Below are 19,671 nucleotides of genomic sequence, written 5' to 3'. Positions count from 1 at the left end.
TAGACTGACTCTGCGTCGTGACCATCTGAGGAACTGCAGGTTTGGGCACTCCTTGTTGGCTTCAGTTTGCTTGCCTGGTAAATGTCACTTTCAGACATTACATCTCAGTTTGTAATGCAGACTTTAAACTTATAGGCTTTGGGCCCTGGCTAAGGTGGAGTTATCACAGATGACGTCTAGCGTTTTAGGACATTATACAGTTTACACTTTATTTCACTCATATATATATATTTATTATTATGTGTATTGCATATATATATATAATGTGTATATATTCATATATCCTTGTATATTTCATATATATTTTTTATACCTCTGGTCTTTAAAAGTTTTTAACTGTCAGATATGCAACTTTATCGATATTGCATGATCATGCATTTTTGCAGGCAGCTACCACACACTCACACAGAAAGCAGCTGATGACAATAGGATTCTTTAAGAGTTTCAGAATCAGATGGAGCTGGTAGAAAAACACCACTCCAAACTAACATGCTGGTAAACTTAAAAGACGTGATTGCGATCAGTGTTGCGTTGCTCTTGGCACCCCCAGTTTTCAGTAGAGAGCTAGTAGCTCAGACTGTGCTCTGTGAAGAATCTAACAAAGAAAAAAGAGACAGCACACTTTGTTTCCACCGTAGAGGCTGACATCATCCAGTGATTTATAACACATCGGGTTTCATCATTTGATAAAATTTATTTAACGAAATGCTGCCAGGCGACGGAACACAGGAGCTCCTATCAGATTCAGAGCAGTCCATCTCTACTGTGGCTTAAGTATTTCCAGCAGCATTCAGGCCCACCATTTCAAGTGTTCATTATCATAGAGCCATACGTCAGTGGAATAACACACCGGGAGAGTTTATTTTCTCAGCTCCCTCCATTCATCAATTCTGCGCTCCCTGCTACTGCGTGAACCCTCGTGTCACTTGAGTTTAGCTGAGGGACGGGCGGGCCTGCGCGTTTCCTCCACCGGAGTAACCTAAGTGGCTGCTCGCGACTCAGACGGTGTTTGGGTCCTAATCAGACTGCAGGAACTCCCACTCTTTCTGTGGTTTGGACTCACAATAATCCCATGTCAGTCAGATGTGTCTGTGCAAACACACATGTGCTGCCTCTGTAAGGCTTTCACACACATAAACAATCTTTGGTTTTCTCTCCTCTCTCTGTCCGTTCAGCTCTCCCTTATGTTCACATACGCTACACATACATGTACACTCGCACATACAGAAGCAGTGGCGTAAACCGGTTTCCACCTGTTTCTGATTACTCTAATTGGCCAGTGAGGTTGAGGAAATGTGTGACAGCTGAGTCTGGGGTAGCAAAACTGACCCTGGTGAAAAATGAGTGGAAAACTAGGCGAGCACCAAAGCCGGAGAGGTCACCCGAGCGTTCGGAGTCAGGACTTCCTGCGTTAGCGTATGTGTGTATGTGTAAGTTTAGTCTGTCTTTCACTGTGAATCGCTCAGTCTCTCTTTACTGAACCCCAGAGAGGACTGACTCAGAGAGCGATGCCGCTGAGCGTGGGGCTGGATAAATGGAGCACAGAGGCGATGAGTCAAGAACCCACGCTGAGCCAGGCTGAATCGATCTATCACACTTCAAGAGCCCGTATCGTCTAAGCCCTTTCCAATGATACTCTTTCACCACGGTGAAAATGGCTTCAATCTTTTCTGCTTGAGTTTCGGCTAGGCTGGAGAGCAGCTAAAATAGTCACTAACCTATACAGTGTGAGCCATAGATGGAGCGAGGAAATAGAGAGCGTCCAGCCTGATCCAGGAGTGTGCACTGTGTGTCCTTAGCGTTTTCAAAACTGAATAGTCACTAATAATAAGTCTGCTCACTTACTACTAAGCCGTGGTGATGTGTTGCCATAGTATTAAGCGAAAACACTGTTTATAAAGTTGAAAGAGGCACACAGCTGCAAGAGTTGACACATATTTATTTCTGTGGTTTTCATAATCCTTTAAGAACTTTCAGTGAGTACGTAAGATATTGTGAATCACAGATGATAATGGTGCTCTGCAGCTACTGGCATGGGTAGATCCACGGCTGACTAATAGAATAGAATGTCTTTATTTGTCATTGTGGTACAACAAAATTAAGGCAGTGACTACTGTATTTCAACATAATTAGATCGTTTTGAACATCTTTCTAAGGTTTCTCCTTGCGTGCAACACCTTTCTTCAGCAATATGTCTGCATGGGTTCTCTCCGGGTACTCCAGCTTCCTCCCACCGTCCAAAGACATGCTTGTTAGGTTCAATGGTGATTCTAAATTGGCCGTAGGTGTGAGTGTGAGTGTGAATGGTTGTCTGTCTCTCAGTGTTAGCCCTGCGATAGACTAGCAACCTGTCCAGGGTGTACCCCGCCTCTCGCCCAATGACAGCTGGGATAGGCTCCAGCAGACCCCGCAACCCTTCACAGGAACAAGCGGTTACAGAAGATGAATGAATGAATGACTAAACAAACTGAAAGAAATCTTGTATTGTACAGTAAGCTGGGAATCTGTTGGGCCGTTCTTAGGCAGAGTGGTGCTAACATCAGCAGACTAACGAGCAAACCTTAACCCTAACCCACAAAACTCAGATTAGTGACTGTTGGTAGTTTCATTAGATTTGCAGGAGGATCAGTTAAAATTAAAGCTAAGGTTGGATTTTAACTGACTGACTCTGTTTGCATACTTTCCAGTAGTGCAAGGGTCATAAATGTTAAAATCACGGCTACACTCGAGTAAGGGTCAGGGGATCAAAGTAAAATAAGATGCATCATCTGAGTCGCAATATCTTTGTGCCAGATTTCATGTCAAATCATCTAATAGATGTTGCAATATTTCAGAAGATGAGTTAAAACCCACCAGTGACGCATTAGGATCAATCTTCTGGGTGTTATAGGAGTCCAACAATAATAGTTGTTGAGACATTGCAGTCTGGACCACGATGATGGATCAACTGACTGACAACCATGTCATGCCCAAATCAACACCGCTAGCACGATGATCACATTCATCCATCGATGGCCAGCAGTTGCAGCTTAGGGCTCTCTACCGCAGAGCAATAGTACAATGTGTGAGAAAGAACGCCACATTCGATTTAGATGGGACTTGAATGGAAGTAATCCTTCTCTACCAGACTAAATCATGCATATGTCTGCTTAAAGGTTGCTTCCTATACCATCCAGTCAATAATTGTGTTCAAATTTTATGAAAGCTGTGTATGAATGTCCAAGTTTCAGGAGATAGAGACATGTGAAACAGTCCCTAGCATACCCTTCTGGGTCTGGACTGCACTATGTGGTTTTATGTCTCACTGGGCTTGTAGCAGCTCATACTAAAACAGTGACACAGACACAAACACATGTAGCTAAAAGAGACAGTGACTCACAGAATCAGATAGGACTCACCTGTGCATGTACACACAGACACCCAAAAAAATTATCTTGGCTGGTGACTAAGCCTGAAGCGGACTCTTTGAGTCTGGCATCTGTCTGAGAGGATCGTACCGCAGCGATAAGCTCAGGGATGGCCTCACTCAAACAGGCTGACTTAAAGTAGCCTTTCGGTTATTCTCTCTGTTGCTGCAGAGTCCCCTCTGTCTGAGATGGATCCATCTGTCTGGGCCGGCCTGCTCGGGGTCGCATGGGGGTTGTGTAAATACACACTCAGTCTGGGTGGGATGGAAGCTCAAAGGGATTTTCCATGACTGGCCTCGGTGAATGGAGCGTGCCTCGCCAAACAAACGCATCACCCTCCTCCTGAACGACAAAGGTAGCATCACAGGGGGATTGGAAGTTTTCCCTTCGATTCAGCTTTGTGGATGCTGCCACCCCAGTGTCACGACACCAACAGCACTGGGTTCCATATGATGTGGTTGTTTGTTGTGAGGGCGATTCTTTCCTACTGATGTCATCTGGAGCAGGGCCATGGGGAGCAATTTCGTATCTCTTCTTGGAATAAATGTTTTACTGAAATAAAGCCCCAAACCTGCCAGGAGCACTTCCTAACCGCTGAATAACTGTGGCCACAAAAGCAGACTTTATTACGCAAGTTATCATTATTATATTATAGTTTATCATATCACAGTGACTCCTGGCTGCACAAAGCCACAAAGGAGAGTACACCTTAATACGTGCAGCGCTGTCATCTCATGTTTCATTTTTGATGAGCGTGTTTGATCAGATCTGTTTAACAGAGGCAGATCTCTGTCAGTGCGGCTCGCCTATTTGAACAAAACACACACTTCATCCTGCCTTGTGTTACAGCGATTCCAACAACAACATTGCATGTTTCTCTAATGGCTCCCATCAGGAGATGAGGCTCATAAATAATCATCTCTTTCGCTTTGTTTACGCCATCTGCATCTCCTTGGTGACGGGCGCGTTGCCAACATTATTCCGCTCACAGCCAGGGAGCGAATATTAATAAAAGTCATCAGAGTCAATGGGCCTGATTTATGAGTTTAGACCTCAGCGTCCAAACTCCTGAGCGGGATGCGACCCAAACCGCCAGCCCCAGAAACGTCTGCTGAAGTAGAGACGAGAGATTTTCTGCAAAAGCTTCACTTTGGGGGATGTTACATTTTGTTCTTTTTTAATCTCCCGTTGCTCTTCACGACTAGATGACAAAGCGGTGAAAGACGGATTCCTTGCTATTAATCTTCCCCTCTCTCTCTCTCTCTCTCTCTCCCACACACCTTTTTCCTAAGAAAGGCAGGCTTTTCCGGCGGGGAATTGAAGAAATATTGATCTATCCTCTCCGGTCTGCGTCTACACGCCAATGACAAAAACAGTCATTTTCTCCCACACGTCACAGGAGTTGCTGGCCTGTTAGCTCATTTGAGTTATTGCGTGTTAACACATTCGTTTGGACCCAAACGAATGTGTTAAAACACCAGAGTTTCATGGTGGTGTATGGAGGCTTCGAAGAGAACAATATAACGGCCTCAGTTCCCCTTCAGAAAAAAAAAGCCGTCTGAGATCAAGTGGATATTGGTTTAGGTGAGTAAAACACACTTTGGTGCAGATAGCATCTACATCTCTTGAATTTTTGGTTTTGAGCTCCATCCACTGCAGGTAATCCCCTGACTGGGGATAAGTACCCCATACAGCCCCGCTTCAAAAGAAACCTAACTATCCCTTTAAAGCCTTTAATAATTTAAAGACCTTTAACCTAAGCTGTCTGTCAGTTTAGGCCACTGCATTAGACCGCCGTCAGCCCTTTGCCCTCTGCCACAGTAGAAACATGACATCACGGCTAGTGTATGCCACTGATTGATTGTCTGTTTTTGCAGCTTGACCCACAACAAGGCTCTGGTTTAGAAAGGGGTCGTTCCTTATGACCCTTGTGCGCATGGGGTTTTGCCACATGAATACATATTCAGAACGCACACAGGGCACAGTTTATATAAAAAAAAAAGTAGAAATATTTACAGGTAATAAATCACATGCCAGCACATATATTACAGCAAGCATTTAATTATGCTGTGCATCAAATAAACTGTCAGTGTGCTTCAAGGAGCTGCTTCCTTTAAAGGGGAGGAATGGAATACTTGAATTCACGGCCTCCTAGCATGATAAGAACTCATTTGTTGCTGCAAAATTATTATTAAATCAAAAACACTGAAAGTGAGGAAGTCGACGATGATCTATGATCGGTTTTTAAGGTCTCACTATTCTGAAAGCAAGCTTGCCATCTAGTGTTGGTGAATGGTAGTACCGCAGCTTTGGAGCTTTTTGTGGGAGCTACATAGAATAGCTGTGGGGTAACAGTGACGATAATTAGCAAGGCGTGCTCAGGTTCCCTTCCTAAATTCCTGTGAGCTACTGCTGTGCATTTACATTTAAAGCAACATCCTTATACGTGTTAAAACAACAACATATGTGAACAGCGTGAGGGGAATAAGCAGCAGCCAGTGTGGTCACATGTGGTCAGAATTTGGGATGTGTCAATATATTCTCTTTAACTTTACTACATTGAATTTATTGTACTTTATTTTGGGATTCTTTTGACAAATACAACGAGTGTTCAATAATTTTAAAGGGACATTCAATCCCTCTCTGTAACCCTTTATTGCATTCAACAAAAGCCAAGAGCTGAAGCTCCAAATGTCTGTGTGCGGAGTATTTGATTTTTCTTTTTTTTTCTTTTTTTTTGTGCATCATCTAATATTCTCCATTCCATGTCTGCTTTTGCTTACGAACAAAAGACTTTATTGTTCCTAGAGGGAAACTGCTTGGCCAATGAGCCTTATAAAACATCTGACACATAAAAACCAGACTTGCATTTCCATTGAAAAAGAAAAGAAAAGAAAAAAAAAAGATCAAGAGGGCATATTTTTAAAAAGGCGTTAGGGTAAAGTCTGGCTGTCCTTTGCAGAGGTCAAAGGTCAAATCAAGCCACACCGCAACGCACACTTTAACATGTATTTGCCTTGCCTTACTAACTTCAATATACACCTTGTCCAACAGAAACCAGATCACAAATGTGAATCATGGTGCTCATCGAGTTTTAGATTAAAAGTGAAACGCTGCAAGTGTGACATTACTGATTAGCAGAGCAAAAAAAACCAAAAAACGGTCAAAGTCCTGGTGAACCCAATCTCAAATGAAATGAAATATGGCCCAGATTAAACACAGTAGGCTGAAATATTCAAAATAACATTCATATTTCATGATATGTCCGTCATGTCAGACCTAATTACTCTCTGGAGATGACTTATGTGTGTGTGTGCGTGTGTGTTTGCTCTGCTTCTGCAGGTCAGTCCGCATTCCTCTGGCTCGCTGTAATGTGACGGCGCAGATGGGTAACATAGGCTTTATTTCACTCCAAGAGATCTTACATGGCGTATTTCCAGTCTGTGCTACATTCACACACTGAAGCGAGACTGTTATACATCAACAGGAGTGAAAACTAAGGCAGCCATTTGGTGGAAAGCGAAGCAGAGCAGTAGCATGATCATTTTTTTTATTTTTTATTTTTTAAATCTTGACGTGACTTCAGACGACTTATCGTGTCTGCGTTTTCTGCCAGAGTAGTGACAGCAGGACACATGTGGGACTGAGAAAAACAATCACTTATTCTGCTGCCAGCGTTACATGAGTTCTTTATTTAATGTTTTATGCCTGACAACACATTGATTCATGATGGGAATAATAGCCCTAAAAAACTAAGTCGAAACATATGTTTATTTGTTTCATAATCAAACCAAAAGAAATGTGCTATTGAATTAAATTTAAGTTTAAAAAACAAAAACTATACAAAACATATTGTAAACAGTAGAGGGCATACCTGCACAAAGCATGAGAGCGGCATGCTGTCATGCTTTGTGCAGGTATGCCCATCAAGGAGGGAAAATATGCATCCAGTGCATATTAGAGTGTGTAGGTACCAAAACTATATCTCTAAGTATACTATGCGCATTCCTTTAAACTCCATCTAATCAGACTACTATAAGAAAAACACTGACACCAAGAAGTATACAACTCAAGCTGTAGGCGGCGCCAACGTTCGAGGGAGATGAGAGCGGGGAGGACACCGTGATGGTGATTCCTGGCCTGCACTGATCGCAGTTTGCGCCGCAGAAGAAACAGGAGTCCATGTTGTGAAGAAAATCTGAGTTGTATGTTGTCGTTGCTTTCCTCGCTAAAAAAAAAAAAAAAAAATCACAATCACAGTAATATTACAATGGTCGATATATTGCACAGTGTGTACAATGTAAGAGTGAAAATGGACAATGCAGCAGACTGTGAAATCATCATAGCTAAAATAGCAGGTCTTACAGTAACATGTACTGTACTCACTTGGTTCATAGTAGTCGTAAACCTGCACCACTGCCTCCTGCACATGGGCCACTTTGAAATTTCTGACAATGGGCAGTTGGATGCAAACCTCTGACTTGTTAACCTGCGAATGAAAAAGTATGTTTTGAGCATGCAGTGTATTCTGGGAAATTAATGTTTCTGGAGACTTGAGGGCCTGCAGTAGAAGTTGAAGATGTTGCCTCACAGAAACAAAAAGTGCAACATAGGATTAGTTAAATATTTCTACAGCAGAAGAAAGGTCACAACCATAAGCTAAATGCTGCACAAACTACAATATCAAATATTCTTTTGACACTAAATCACAGGCTTGTCTTCACCAATCAGGCATAACAATATTGTGTTGGGTTCTGACTCATCAGAGAATGGACACGGGTCTTCTGGGGGTGTCCTGTGGTGTCTGGAAACAGAATGTTGTTAGTCGGGGGCCTTTGGGTCCTAAGGTTTGAGGGGAGGGGCTTCTGTGGATCATCCCACAGATACTTGATCAGTTTTGGATTTAGTGAATTTAGAGGTCTTTGCTGGTCTAGGTAGGTGGTACATGTCTAAATAACATCCACATGAATGCCAGGTCCAAAAGTTTGTCACAAGATGGTGAATGATATTTACTTCTCCTGTCATAATGTTGTGGCTGATCAGTATAGATATGTAAAATTAGAGCTTAAAGGCATAGTGCAGAACTTTTAAACGGCCTATAAATGCACCCGTCAGCTGTTAGAACCCAACCAGGACAAGATTGTAACAATCAAGCACTTACTGAATCCAGGTACAGGCTGACTTTCTCAGGCACTATCTCCACCTTCCTGATGAGATCTGTTGGGGCAGCAGGAGCTCCGGGGGAGAGAATGAAACCACTAAGCATCCCCACATCTAATATAATCATACCCGTATGAGGTATCACCTGATTGTCCTTTAATCTAGGACGGACAAAGCAAGAAAACATATGAATTAGCAGAATATTTGACATGCACTTCATGTGTATGATAAGATAAAAGGAGGTATAATGGAAAGAAAGCTTGAAGTGTTAAAGCAGAGCTGTCTGCGTGGTAGCTCTTACCTTGTGCACAGCGACAGCATCATGTGATTGTGCCCACTGTCTTCGGCAACATCCACATTTAATAAGAATGCTTCCCCGTCTGCGGCGTGCTGGAGGCTCTGAGCAAACGCTTGGCCCGCCAGGTTGTAAAAGACATTCAACTGTGCAGATTCAAAGAAGAAGTAGTTGTACAGTATCTGTTAAATTCTCTACTCCATAGAGCAAAACGTAGAACACTCTCACAGTCTCAAACTAAAGACAACAGGTTGTGATACTGAACACAGTGAACAGATTAACTTCTCTCCAAGCTATGGTCTGTCTCTGAGGGATGTTATCTGGATACGCTCAGGGCAATCAGGGCACAAAGCTACGGTCCAGATGCATTCCAGATGTGAACTGCTGGATCCATTATCGTGCTACATTTGCATTTAGCCGGTTTGATTTAGCATATATAACGCAGGGCATTGTGATGGGTGAAGCTGTCATGCACAGCCGCCAAGATCAATTTATTGTGGTCGTGCTCCGGTGCTTAAACTGTCTGTTGAGGCGAAAGCGTCGGAGGCATGGAAACTGTTATGTAAGGGGTGGTGGCAAATTGTAATCACGATTAATCCAAAGAGCTGTAAACACAGAAATACAATCAGCTGTACCTGAAATGTGGCAAATCCTCTTCCTTCCATATAAATATTTAGATGTAAATCCTCGTTGGCCGTGATCTAAAAAAACATGAAATAAAGCGCAGACTCAAGAAAGTTCCATTACACCAACTCTAAGCCGTCAAATCCATCAGTTATTAAACACACCTCTTGGCTTTGGTAGTGTTTATAGTTGGTGGAGTTGATGTGAAATGTCGACACAAATGAAGACGCCGGGGCTGATATGTTAAGCCTGAGCTCAATGGCGCTGGCACCGCTGAACACAGCATAGCGAGAGAGAGCCTGGATGGCGACTACAGTTTCCTGAGGAAGACAATGGAGTCAAAATACATGAATATCACCATATGCAGAGAGTTCTTAGGGGTGAGCCCAACGTCAACGATAAAAAAAAAATCTATTTAGTCCCACCTGTGTCGATCCGTAGCCCCCGAGATGGTTTCTCTGCATGCTTAACCACTTCAAGAGTGCAATGCCTTCAAGAACTCTGCCGTGCTTGAGCAGAGCCAGCAGCACATAAGAGGCCATCTCGATCTGCACTGAGCGGGCCCCCTGGTCCTGTGGTGGTCCAGAAGAGGACGTCCACATCATGACTCCGTCTTAGGACAAAACATGACAGACTATAATATCCACATGCTCTGATCAGGCATGACATTATGACCACCTTCCTGATATTGTGTAGGTCATCCTTGTGCTCCCAAAACAGTTCTGACTCATCAGAGATTGGACATGGGCCTTCTGAGGGTGTCCTGTTTTTGGGATCTAGTGAATTTGGAGGCCAGGTCAACACCTTGTGCTCTTTTACATGTCTTTTTGTGTTGTTCCTAAACTGTTTTTGTGTGTGTGTCTGTGTCAGGCTGCATCCTGCTGGGTATAGCTGCTGCCATCAAGGAGTGTCATTGCTATGAGGTGGGGGTGTCTGGTCTGGTCTAGGTGGGTGGTACATGTCTGAGTAACATCTACATGAATGCCAGGTCCAGAAATTTCCCAGCATTGTCACAAGATGGTCAATGATATTTACTTCACCTGTCATGTTATGACACACAAGTGATGAAATGTGTCTGCTTTATCTGCAGCTGGTGTTGTTCCTTAAAATAACATGTATATTCCAACACCTGGCCAGATGGTTTCCTGCCTGTAAAAATTCACTGACTGCTATTTTAGGTTTCATGTAGGCCTCATGTGACACCTATCCTGACTTCCTTATACTGCTTCATCAAATTTAGATGAGATTCTTGTGAATAACCGTTAGAGCGTTGCATGGCAAGGTACCAGTTCACATTAAAAGGTCACTGCCGTATAAAGCAATATGCAATCCGAGATGATCTGATCAGGGTTTGTTGGCTGTTCTTTGCTCCAGGCTCAAGACGAAATGCCGTCTTTGGGGCTTTGTGATCACTTAAAAAAAACAAAAAAACTAAACTTAAGTCTGATTTGTTCATGTTTTTAGTCTAGTCTTTGTGTTGCCTTGTGTTTTTATCTGTTATTTGATGGGATCAATTTCATAAATCAGTAATAGAACAGAAAATCCAACCAAAGCCGACTGTGCACATATGATATCATCTGATCAAAAAAACATCAGAGAGTGTTTATAATCACCTCTGTAGTCAGCTCTCCTGGTGAGATCAGTGAGGACGCTGTCGGCCACAGGACTGTTGGCCAGAGATAAAGCGTAAGCCACCAGACATAGGCTGTAGTTACTGACAACTCCACTGGACACTTTGTTCTCCAGGTACGCCTGGGCCAGAGATGCATTGCCTGTGTACATGTCCTTCACAGAGAAAAAGGCAGATGAAAGATCATTACCAGCACAAACACAAAATGATTTTTAGGTCTGTCGCGAAAAAGATATTTAACTCACTTTGTAGGTTTCGTCCTCCAGAAGAGCCACCAGGACATAAGCAGTGAGTGCCACTGGGCCATTATCCAGCCCTCCCTGCATCTCCGTATGGATCAACCTGCCCACCTCACTGAACTCCCCCTGGGACCCCTGGTGTCTCAAGAGCCAAGCCATGGCCCTGGTCAGGATGCTCTGGTCTACCAGCATGTATTGCTGAGCCTGGATGAAGCACCGCAGCACAAAGGCAGTCAGCCTGCGACCAGGGAAAGAGAAGGAGCATCAGACAAATATTTATATCGATTTGTATTGACAATTAATGAAAATGTGGCACGCTGGGGACCTACCACGTGCTACCAGAGTTGTCGCTGGCTCCGAAAGCACTGAAGGAGCCATCGCCTCGTTGATAGGACAGTTGTCTCTTATACCCTGAGAGCAGAAATGACAACATGTTTGCTATAATGTACAATCAGTAACTTGAATATGCAGAATTTCAGAAGTCCCTAAATGAGAGGAAAGACATATACATCTATACAGGTAGGTACATGTTAAGGTAGATTACCTTCCGTCATGTAGACCAGAGCTCTGGTCCTGATCTCTTGGTCTTTCTGGTTTAAAGCATCCAGATACTGGAGAACATAAACACTTGGAGCAAAATGGATCATGTTCTGCTCCCCACATCCAACGGGAATCTGAACCAGTGAATCCAAGGTGTTGATGGACAAAGCCAGTATATCCCCTGAGCCAAGCAACACACAGAAAAGGATGAAAAAATTATTATGAGTAGACAGAGGCAACAGAGACTCAACGTGTCTTTCGTTTGAGTCATCAGTGAAACATTGTGTGAATAAGAACTCTGTGGATTTCCACCGCTTTCTTTACTGTTCAAACAATATAAAATAAAAGTGGGGCTTTGACTGAGTGATAAATGCTTTCAGAAGTATGGTTTATCAAACAGTAGTTAAAATTATAGACTGTATTTGGACTACTTGAAAAGTCAGGTCAGTGGTTTAAGCTGAATCGTAGAATGGAAAATAAAACCTATAAAACACAAACGCACCGGGCAGAAAGCTACAGACACGTGACCTTCCTCCTGCACATTTTCTTAACGTTTAATAAAGCCGACTAGCACAACAAGCTCAGAAACCACAAATTTGTCTCCGGCCGGGGGAAAATCCTGGAGCTCGCCTCTCTAGCATGACAAATTCCCTGCATCCCTCAACCTGAATGGAGCCAAGCCAAACAGCTTGACAGCTGCTCGGAATCTGCCCGCCATAAACATTCCTGCTTGATGTCCATCCTCTCCATTTTTTCAGCGTTCCCCACACCTACATGTTTTCAGGGGTTTGATGCGCTTTACGCTGGAGCCAATGGTCTCGACACAAAGGGAAAATGCGAGCACATATTACACATGCCTAATTGACTAAAAGTAAACACAAACTGCACTCAGATGGAACTGCCAATGGCACAACAGGGAAGACAAATGGTAGACGTACCAACCAAAGCCATATGGGCCCTCTGGCTGCCTGGCACCACATCTGGTGGGAAGGAAAAGGAGACGGATACGGAACCGTTGCGCTTCCCTGGTTCCAGCTCCAGGAACACAGTCTTTGAGGAGGAATGTTCAACTCCTTCAGGCTTCATGGAACATGGAAGTAATTCAATATTATTAACAGTATGCCACGTTGCAAGTCGTTGGCATTTTTTTTTACTGCAAGTGTAAATGCACATCTCATCCAATGAAGAAACCGCTTCCTCACAAGCCACACACATAAGTTACACTTCACGCACAAAGCTCCGTACCTTCACCATTACTCTTCGAACAAGGCCGTCCGAGGCCTCTGCAGACACGGCATCCACAGATATTTCCATCTCGCCCAGAGCTAGAGGCCTTATAGGGAAGAGAGCTAAAGCAGACGCACGGCTCCCTAAGGTGAGCTTTTGGGCGTTTATGACAGACACATCGCTCCGGTCTGTCAAAACAAACTCGAAGGCCTCACTCTGTGCTAGCAGCACGATGACCTGCGGAGAGAAACACATGGGAACAAAGCCTTTAAAACAAGGAAGGTAACATTTTTGGTGCCAGAAATGACAGCGAGGGGTGTTTATTATCGGAGGATACTAATCAGTCATCTGACAGGGAGTCTCTTGGCTCTGCAGGTGGAATGTTTTTGCAGCGCGGTCAGATCATTTACGAGTCCCATTTTAGGTGAGATACACCGCTAAGCTTGTCTTACATACGTCTATGTCCTGCTCTAAATGGTTGGTGGTGTTCACTTCCAGCACGATCTCCTCTCCTCTGATGAGGTGCAGTGGGACAGCCAGCGACAAGGAGAAATCTTTGGTGACGGTGAGCTGTCAAATGAGAGGACGTAAGGACATGGGTGTTAAAAGTCATGATACAAAAACGGTACACACGTTCTTGGGAAGAAAAAGTCTGCTTTTCGTTACCGACAAAGAAGCACAAAGATCCTCTTTGCAAAGGGAAGCAAGAAGATTTGCGGGCAATGCTTTAAATTTGAGAAACATCGCTGGCAAACTGAGGTTTTGTTACCTTTTGTGGAACTTCAGTGAAGCCCAAACCCAGGTTCTCTGACATGACGAGTGCCAAAGCGCTCAAAGAAGTGACTCCATCGGGCACGGTTATTTTCCCGCTCGTCCACGCCAAATCCCTAAGAGGAATTTTGAGAAAAAGCCGGTTTTTGCTTTTAATGTTGGCGTACAGTGAAGCGATACTGATCGCTCTTTGGAAGCGCCCATCAGGCCTTACCTAACGCTAGCATTGAACCACTCTAAAGATTCACTGCCATCCATCCAGTGGCTCCAGTACTTCTGCACCATTAGCGCATCGCCTCCTGAAACCCCCCCCCCCAAAATCAGAGAGAAGAGATTGAATTCATGTCTGAGGAATACTGAAATTATTTGAGTCAATATACCAAACAGCCACAAGAGGGACTTTACCTTTTTTAGGTTTCTGAGGCTGCATTTTGTCATAGAATCTGGCATTAGTCAGCATCATAAGATTACATTCCTGTGGTGTGAGAAGAACAAAAGCACTGATGAGAATGATAAACCATTTTTAGGTTAGATCATGCATTATTAGTAGCCATGAAATAGAGGTCAGGCCTATAAGCAGGTGATGTAATGTGTAAAACAGTCTCGGCTCTGTGGGTGCCTGAGGGGGTCTTGGTATTTAAATGATCTAGCACACACAATACAGGATTTTGGAGGCGAGAAAAGGTGACAGAGCTTTATTTCCTCCATCATATAGCAGTCAGTAACCCTCAGGTCATGCACCCCGCACACTAGAGTTACCAGGTCTAAGAAACAGGAGTCACGCCGTAACAAAGCGGACAGATACGTTACAGCCAGACCAGCCGGTTTTCGTGACCGCACTCTGAATAAGCGTAAATGAAACTGTGGTGCGAACAAAGGGCAAACGAAGCAAATGTGACAGTATCTAAACAAGCTGACTTTATGCGAGGAGTTTTAATTCCGGAGATTAAATTGTGCCCTTTTATTTATAGACACAGACAACAATGCCTCAGATGTGAGAGCGGTTTGTGGCTTCAGGATCAAGTGACTCTACTTTCATAATCAAAAGCCATACCCGCTCCTCTTCAAGGTCCAGCTCAGCCTGGGGAGAGTCGACATGTGTGCCCATCACCACAACTCCCAACTGGGACTTGGATTCGAGTGCAGTCACAGTGAGCGAAACCTCCGCCCCTGGCTGGGCCCTGTCACTGCTCCACTTCAGCTGTACCTGAGCAAAGCACGCACACAGACCGTCAAGTCCAACAGATTTGCGGCGTACACTTTTTAGAACGTTCAAATAAAATAAAACAAGTAGTCATCGTACGTTATTGTGTTGATTGATGGGCATGTGCACCGTGTCACTGGCAACCTCCCCGTGAGAAAGGACGCAGTAGACCGTGACGCAGGCCTCAGGATACCAGGACAGAGCCGGGGTCAGGGAGAAAGATGAAGAGTTTTTTGTGCCAGCAGCCACCACTTGACCTTTAGAGCTCACCTAATTGTTAAAAGGAAAGTAAAAATAAATGAAAATAAATGGGAAGTATTAGTTGTCGGCATTAACGTCCCAGTTGTTCAAAGAGGTATTAAGCACAGTGATGCCCATAACTTCCCTTAAAGGTCGCTACCGCAGCCTTCTCCACATAGCAAATAAAAGACCTGGTCTAGACTTGGTGCGGAACAAATGATATCCTGCAAACTTCATTCCACAAATTCTACAAAGCTCTTCCTACTTTAAGTAGACACTGATGTAGAAATGGCTCATTAGCATATGGATCATGTGCGTTAGCTGATACATATTGACTAAACTTACCACAAAGTGAAACTCTGTTGGTTGAAAGGTGCTTTCCACATTTAGCCGAAGAGGCAATCCAACCTGGAAGTTGTTACAAAAATGTTACAACAGCATTTAGGCATGTTTATGATCCGCTTACTTTTTTAATGATGCAAAATAGATATTTAGAGTTACCTGCGCAGGTAGAGACTCGACGTGAGAGATTTGAATATATGAGCCAGTGGGTGAGGAGTAGCCTTTGTAGACCGTCAGAGTCTCCTCACTGGACTGGAATCTGGCCTGAATATGAGATACATAAGAAAATATGAATCTGCGGACTAAAATGTTAATTTAAAGCTCCATACAAGTTTTTTTTCCATCTTCTTTAAGAATCTGAAGATATATTTGGTTGTTTTTTTACACTGGTTAAATGTCCTGGGGTTGCTTTCCTGAATTTCAGACAGAAACTACTCCTCTTACATGCAGCGATACTACTGGATAATCCCACTATTCCCATGAGACCAACTTCCCTGGTACGGTGAATGAAAATACTCACTTGAATAAAAAGCTTCATTACTTGATCCCGCAATCGAAACTTAATGTGAACGTTCCCGTCCTCGGGGACAGGAAGCGTCAGAGTTGTAGCTTCTGTGTTCACGGACGTTTGGTTGTTGAATGTCTGAGTGACTTCGACCACAGCAGAGTGCATTAGCTCCGAGGCACTGAGGGGCTTTCTGTCAGGTGTGGAGATTCTAAGCTGTGGGATAAAGGCAAAGAATGCGGTTATATCTGAGATTTAAGAGTTTAACATAGCAGATAAATAAGAAATAATGATAACTATTTACTCACGTTTGTAGAGAAGTGTAAAGTCGGCTTTAATGTTGGTGGAACATCCAGGAACTTAAGCTGGTATGCGTTCTGCGTAAGGTGGACTTCAACTGTTCTGTTCACTTTAAAGCCTTGAGCAAGAACAAATCACTTCATGGTTTGCAACTGAAATATGTTTAATGCATGAAGCGCCGGTGATTTCAAATCTATCATACCTGTGGAGCTGTCATTAACACTGGCAGAAACATGAACGTTTGCGTGGCTGGTCGTCGATGAAGAGTGTAGGGCCTGAAGCTGATCTTCACTGAAGAAGAACATTGCTGAGCCGTAGATCTGAAAAATGAGGTCAAATGATTCCACTAACAGTCCTTTCTTCTCTCAGTTTATGTCTAAAAATAAACCACATGAAATCCTCACCTCTTTAGTTTGTGTATAGCCTGTATTATCCAGAGTGGCTGAAACAGTTAATGTTCCCTGTACGGGTTGTCCGCTTGAGTAACTGGAGAAGGAAAACCATAGTACATCTTATACTTGTTTAATAATATATAAATGGGTTGATAATGATTCAAATTGAACTCACACTGCTCTGACTAATCCTGAGATGTGGTCTCCAACAAGAACCTGTGAAGGTGTCTTGACCAGTACTTCAAATCGCTCTGCAATGCAATTTGCAGCACAAATTCACCATTTTAGTTTAGCGTGCTAGCTTGCAACCTCTGCTATTCAGCACCAAACATAGAGCAAATGTCTCTATTTTTATCAAGATCCAGCCAGTGGTTGTCAAAATATCTCACTACAACCCACTGGTGTTGCCGTCATGGTGGGTATGTGAAACGTTACGGGAAGTCAATCAAAAGTCACGATTAATCCTGCGGAGAAAGTCAACGTATGGCGCTGAAGTCCATTGTGTAGTTGGTGGGATATTTTAATCGTAGCTTAAAATGTCAGTCAGGAACAACATTCTGTGTCATTTGATGGATTTAGCTCATCCAGTTGAGACGTGTAACTGAATGAATGAGGCTTTGACCTGCAGGTGGTGCTACAGGAAAAGTAAAGGGGGTTGCAAAAGTATTCACGAGCTATCATTTAGAGACCTCAAATGTCTTTATTTGTTGGCAATCCATCCAGTGTCTGTCAAGAAACACCATCAGGCATAACATTATGACCACCTTGCTTACAATCCTAAATAAAATATTGTAATCGACTGATAGATATGTTACCGTGATCGTCCACCATGAATGTTTTCACATCAGTCACGCCCTGTAGGGAAAGGGATGGAAGATAAAGTGTTTATCTTTTTTAATATTCAATTCAAATAATCTTTAAAAGAGCATGGTAAACAAATGTAAATCCTTTTTTTTTTCAATCCTACATTCACTGTGCTCGTGATCGTCCACTCTCCAAGAGGAGATGTCCGGGACAAGCTGAATTCCTGCAACACAATCCCCAGATTCCCTGTGGACTCCTGCCTGTCCACCACGTTCCCACTGGGATCCTGCATGATGGGACAAAGTGGACATCAGTCAAACTTCGCCACCAGACAATGCCTGGCTAAAAACGCAGCGAGCTTCGTTCTTTCCCACAGAAAACAGAAACTCACCCGCACAGAGACATCCACTCTGCCTCTGTATGGACGGTTGTCCAGCTTAACAGAGACTACCCTGACTCCGACGGTGTCGCCGGGTCGGTATCGGGATCTGTTGGTCTGGATGAAGGAGGAGACATTCCTGAGGCTGTAGCTGAGGGTGGTGGTGTTGGTGAAAATGAGGCCGTCTCCTTTGTAGCCCCTCACCGTCAGGTTTAGGAGGGAATTGTGGGTTATGGAGCCAGGAATCTGGAACGATTATAGAAACATATAAGAATCATTTCCAATAATTATTCTCTCTGTTATAGTCATTTTTTTTTAATAGAGGAAGGAAGGAAAACAAACTCACAGGTGGAAGTGTGAGGACACTGGTCAAACCTTTAAAGCAGAATGATATATTAGGCCTTCCACAGAGTCAAAAATGATCAAGCAAATAAAGCCTGTGTGTCTGTGCGGCATCACCTCCTTGGAGCTCCTCAGTGCGGGTGACTTTGGTGTCGGCATGAGCCACCTCAGCTGTCACCCTGGTGGGGAAGTCAGCAAAAACCGTGACAGCCAGTGGAGTGGGGGTGCCGGCTCGTACCACCTCTGGACCCGAGATCAGAAAGCGTGTCGTGCTGGTGTAGAGGTAAGAAAGGAGTGTTATTGATCAGTAAAACAAGTCAGCTGCGCCATTTCAACACATAGATGAGGTGTTATTTGTAATGTCAGAAAACTGTTGCACCACTCACCTGGATAAGTTTTGAGTCGACCCAGAAGCTGCAAAACACGCCACTTCCAAACACACAACTAAGCTCCAGATCCTGTTCATGGCTTTCGACTGCCCTCTTGGTCCAGCTGTCTATTTTGAACCTGCCAGCTGCTGCTTCAGGTAGCTCAACTGGCTCGGACCTTCATGTGACAAAAAAAAAGGAAACTCCACCTCCTGTCCCTTCACCAGCAGGCTCGTGCACAAATCAGGCTGCAGATTATGGCACATATTCATTGTCGCACACTCTTTGTTCACACACTCCTTAACGCCTCTGCCCGGGGGGATGCTTCTCATCTGTCTATTCAGAGTCTGACAACTCCCAGTCCTTTAAAGCCCAGTGAGTGACACTCTGGTGTTATTGTATCCATACTGAGATAAAAAAAAATAAGTCTCAAATGTCAGAGAGAATGCAATTTGTGATTCAAAACCATCTGGGAGTTTGGTTTTTGGCATGTTATCTGAAAAAAAGAGGCTGCTATTCAAGAAAACATTTTACTACATCATAGGCCGCAGACTGCCAGCTGAATACAGATTTGAATTAGCGCATTTTAGCAACACAGTAAACAGGTTTGACATTTTAATTTTCTTGCGACAACACGGGGTGACAGGCCAGCAGTGGGTGTTGCACCCCAGGAGGAAATTAAAAGAGTGATCAGATGCCAAAAGGGAGTCCCCTCTCCTAGAAAACCAGCTCTCATCATGAGTGATCTTGGAAATGGTTTGTTTTGCTTTCAAGTTCCACGTAGAGTTAGTGGTAGTGGAAATAGCAGCATGGAGGAACACTGATCATGCTTTAACCCCTAAGCAGTAATTACCATTTTCTCTGAGCAGCGTAATGATAGAGGCAAAAATTGAAGCCTGCAT

General features: G+C 43.7%; 1 protein-coding gene across 1 annotated transcript; it reads right to left on the bottom strand.

Annotated features, from left to right (window-relative positions):
- Nucleotides 1-6,246: 6,246 nt before the first annotated feature.
- On the bottom strand, nt 6,247-19,640 carry LOC311505529 (CD109 antigen-like). Its single transcript, XM_084569144.1, has 32 exons — nt 18,788-19,640; nt 18,519-18,673; nt 18,406-18,434; nt 18,072-18,305; nt 17,844-17,966; nt 17,692-17,731; nt 17,052-17,127; nt 16,889-16,970; nt 16,687-16,804; nt 16,493-16,602; nt 16,200-16,400; nt 15,839-15,943; nt 15,683-15,745; nt 15,197-15,367; nt 14,948-15,100; nt 14,299-14,368; nt 14,108-14,192; nt 13,892-14,009; nt 13,579-13,692; nt 13,141-13,359; nt 12,834-12,975; nt 11,900-12,076; nt 11,685-11,766; nt 11,362-11,593; nt 11,100-11,271; nt 9,912-10,099; nt 9,651-9,806; nt 9,498-9,563; nt 8,869-9,008; nt 8,569-8,728; nt 7,794-7,896; nt 6,247-7,635 (listed from the first exon to the last, which is right to left on the bottom strand). The coding sequence occupies exons 1-32, from the start codon at nt 18,865-18,867 to the stop codon at nt 7,433-7,435; spliced, it is 4,167 nt and encodes a 1,388-aa protein (XP_084425270.1). The 5' UTR covers nt 18,868-19,640; the 3' UTR covers nt 6,247-7,432.
- Between the last annotated feature and the right edge of the window lie 31 nt (nt 19,641-19,671).

Source organism: Chelon labrosus (assembly GCF_963514085.1).
Source record: "Chelon labrosus genome assembly, chromosome: 20".
NCBI lineage: Eukaryota > Metazoa > Chordata > Actinopteri > Mugiliformes > Mugilidae > Chelon > Chelon labrosus.
Note: the sequence above shows the minus strand (reverse complement) of the source record. Positions and strands in the feature narration are given on the sequence as shown.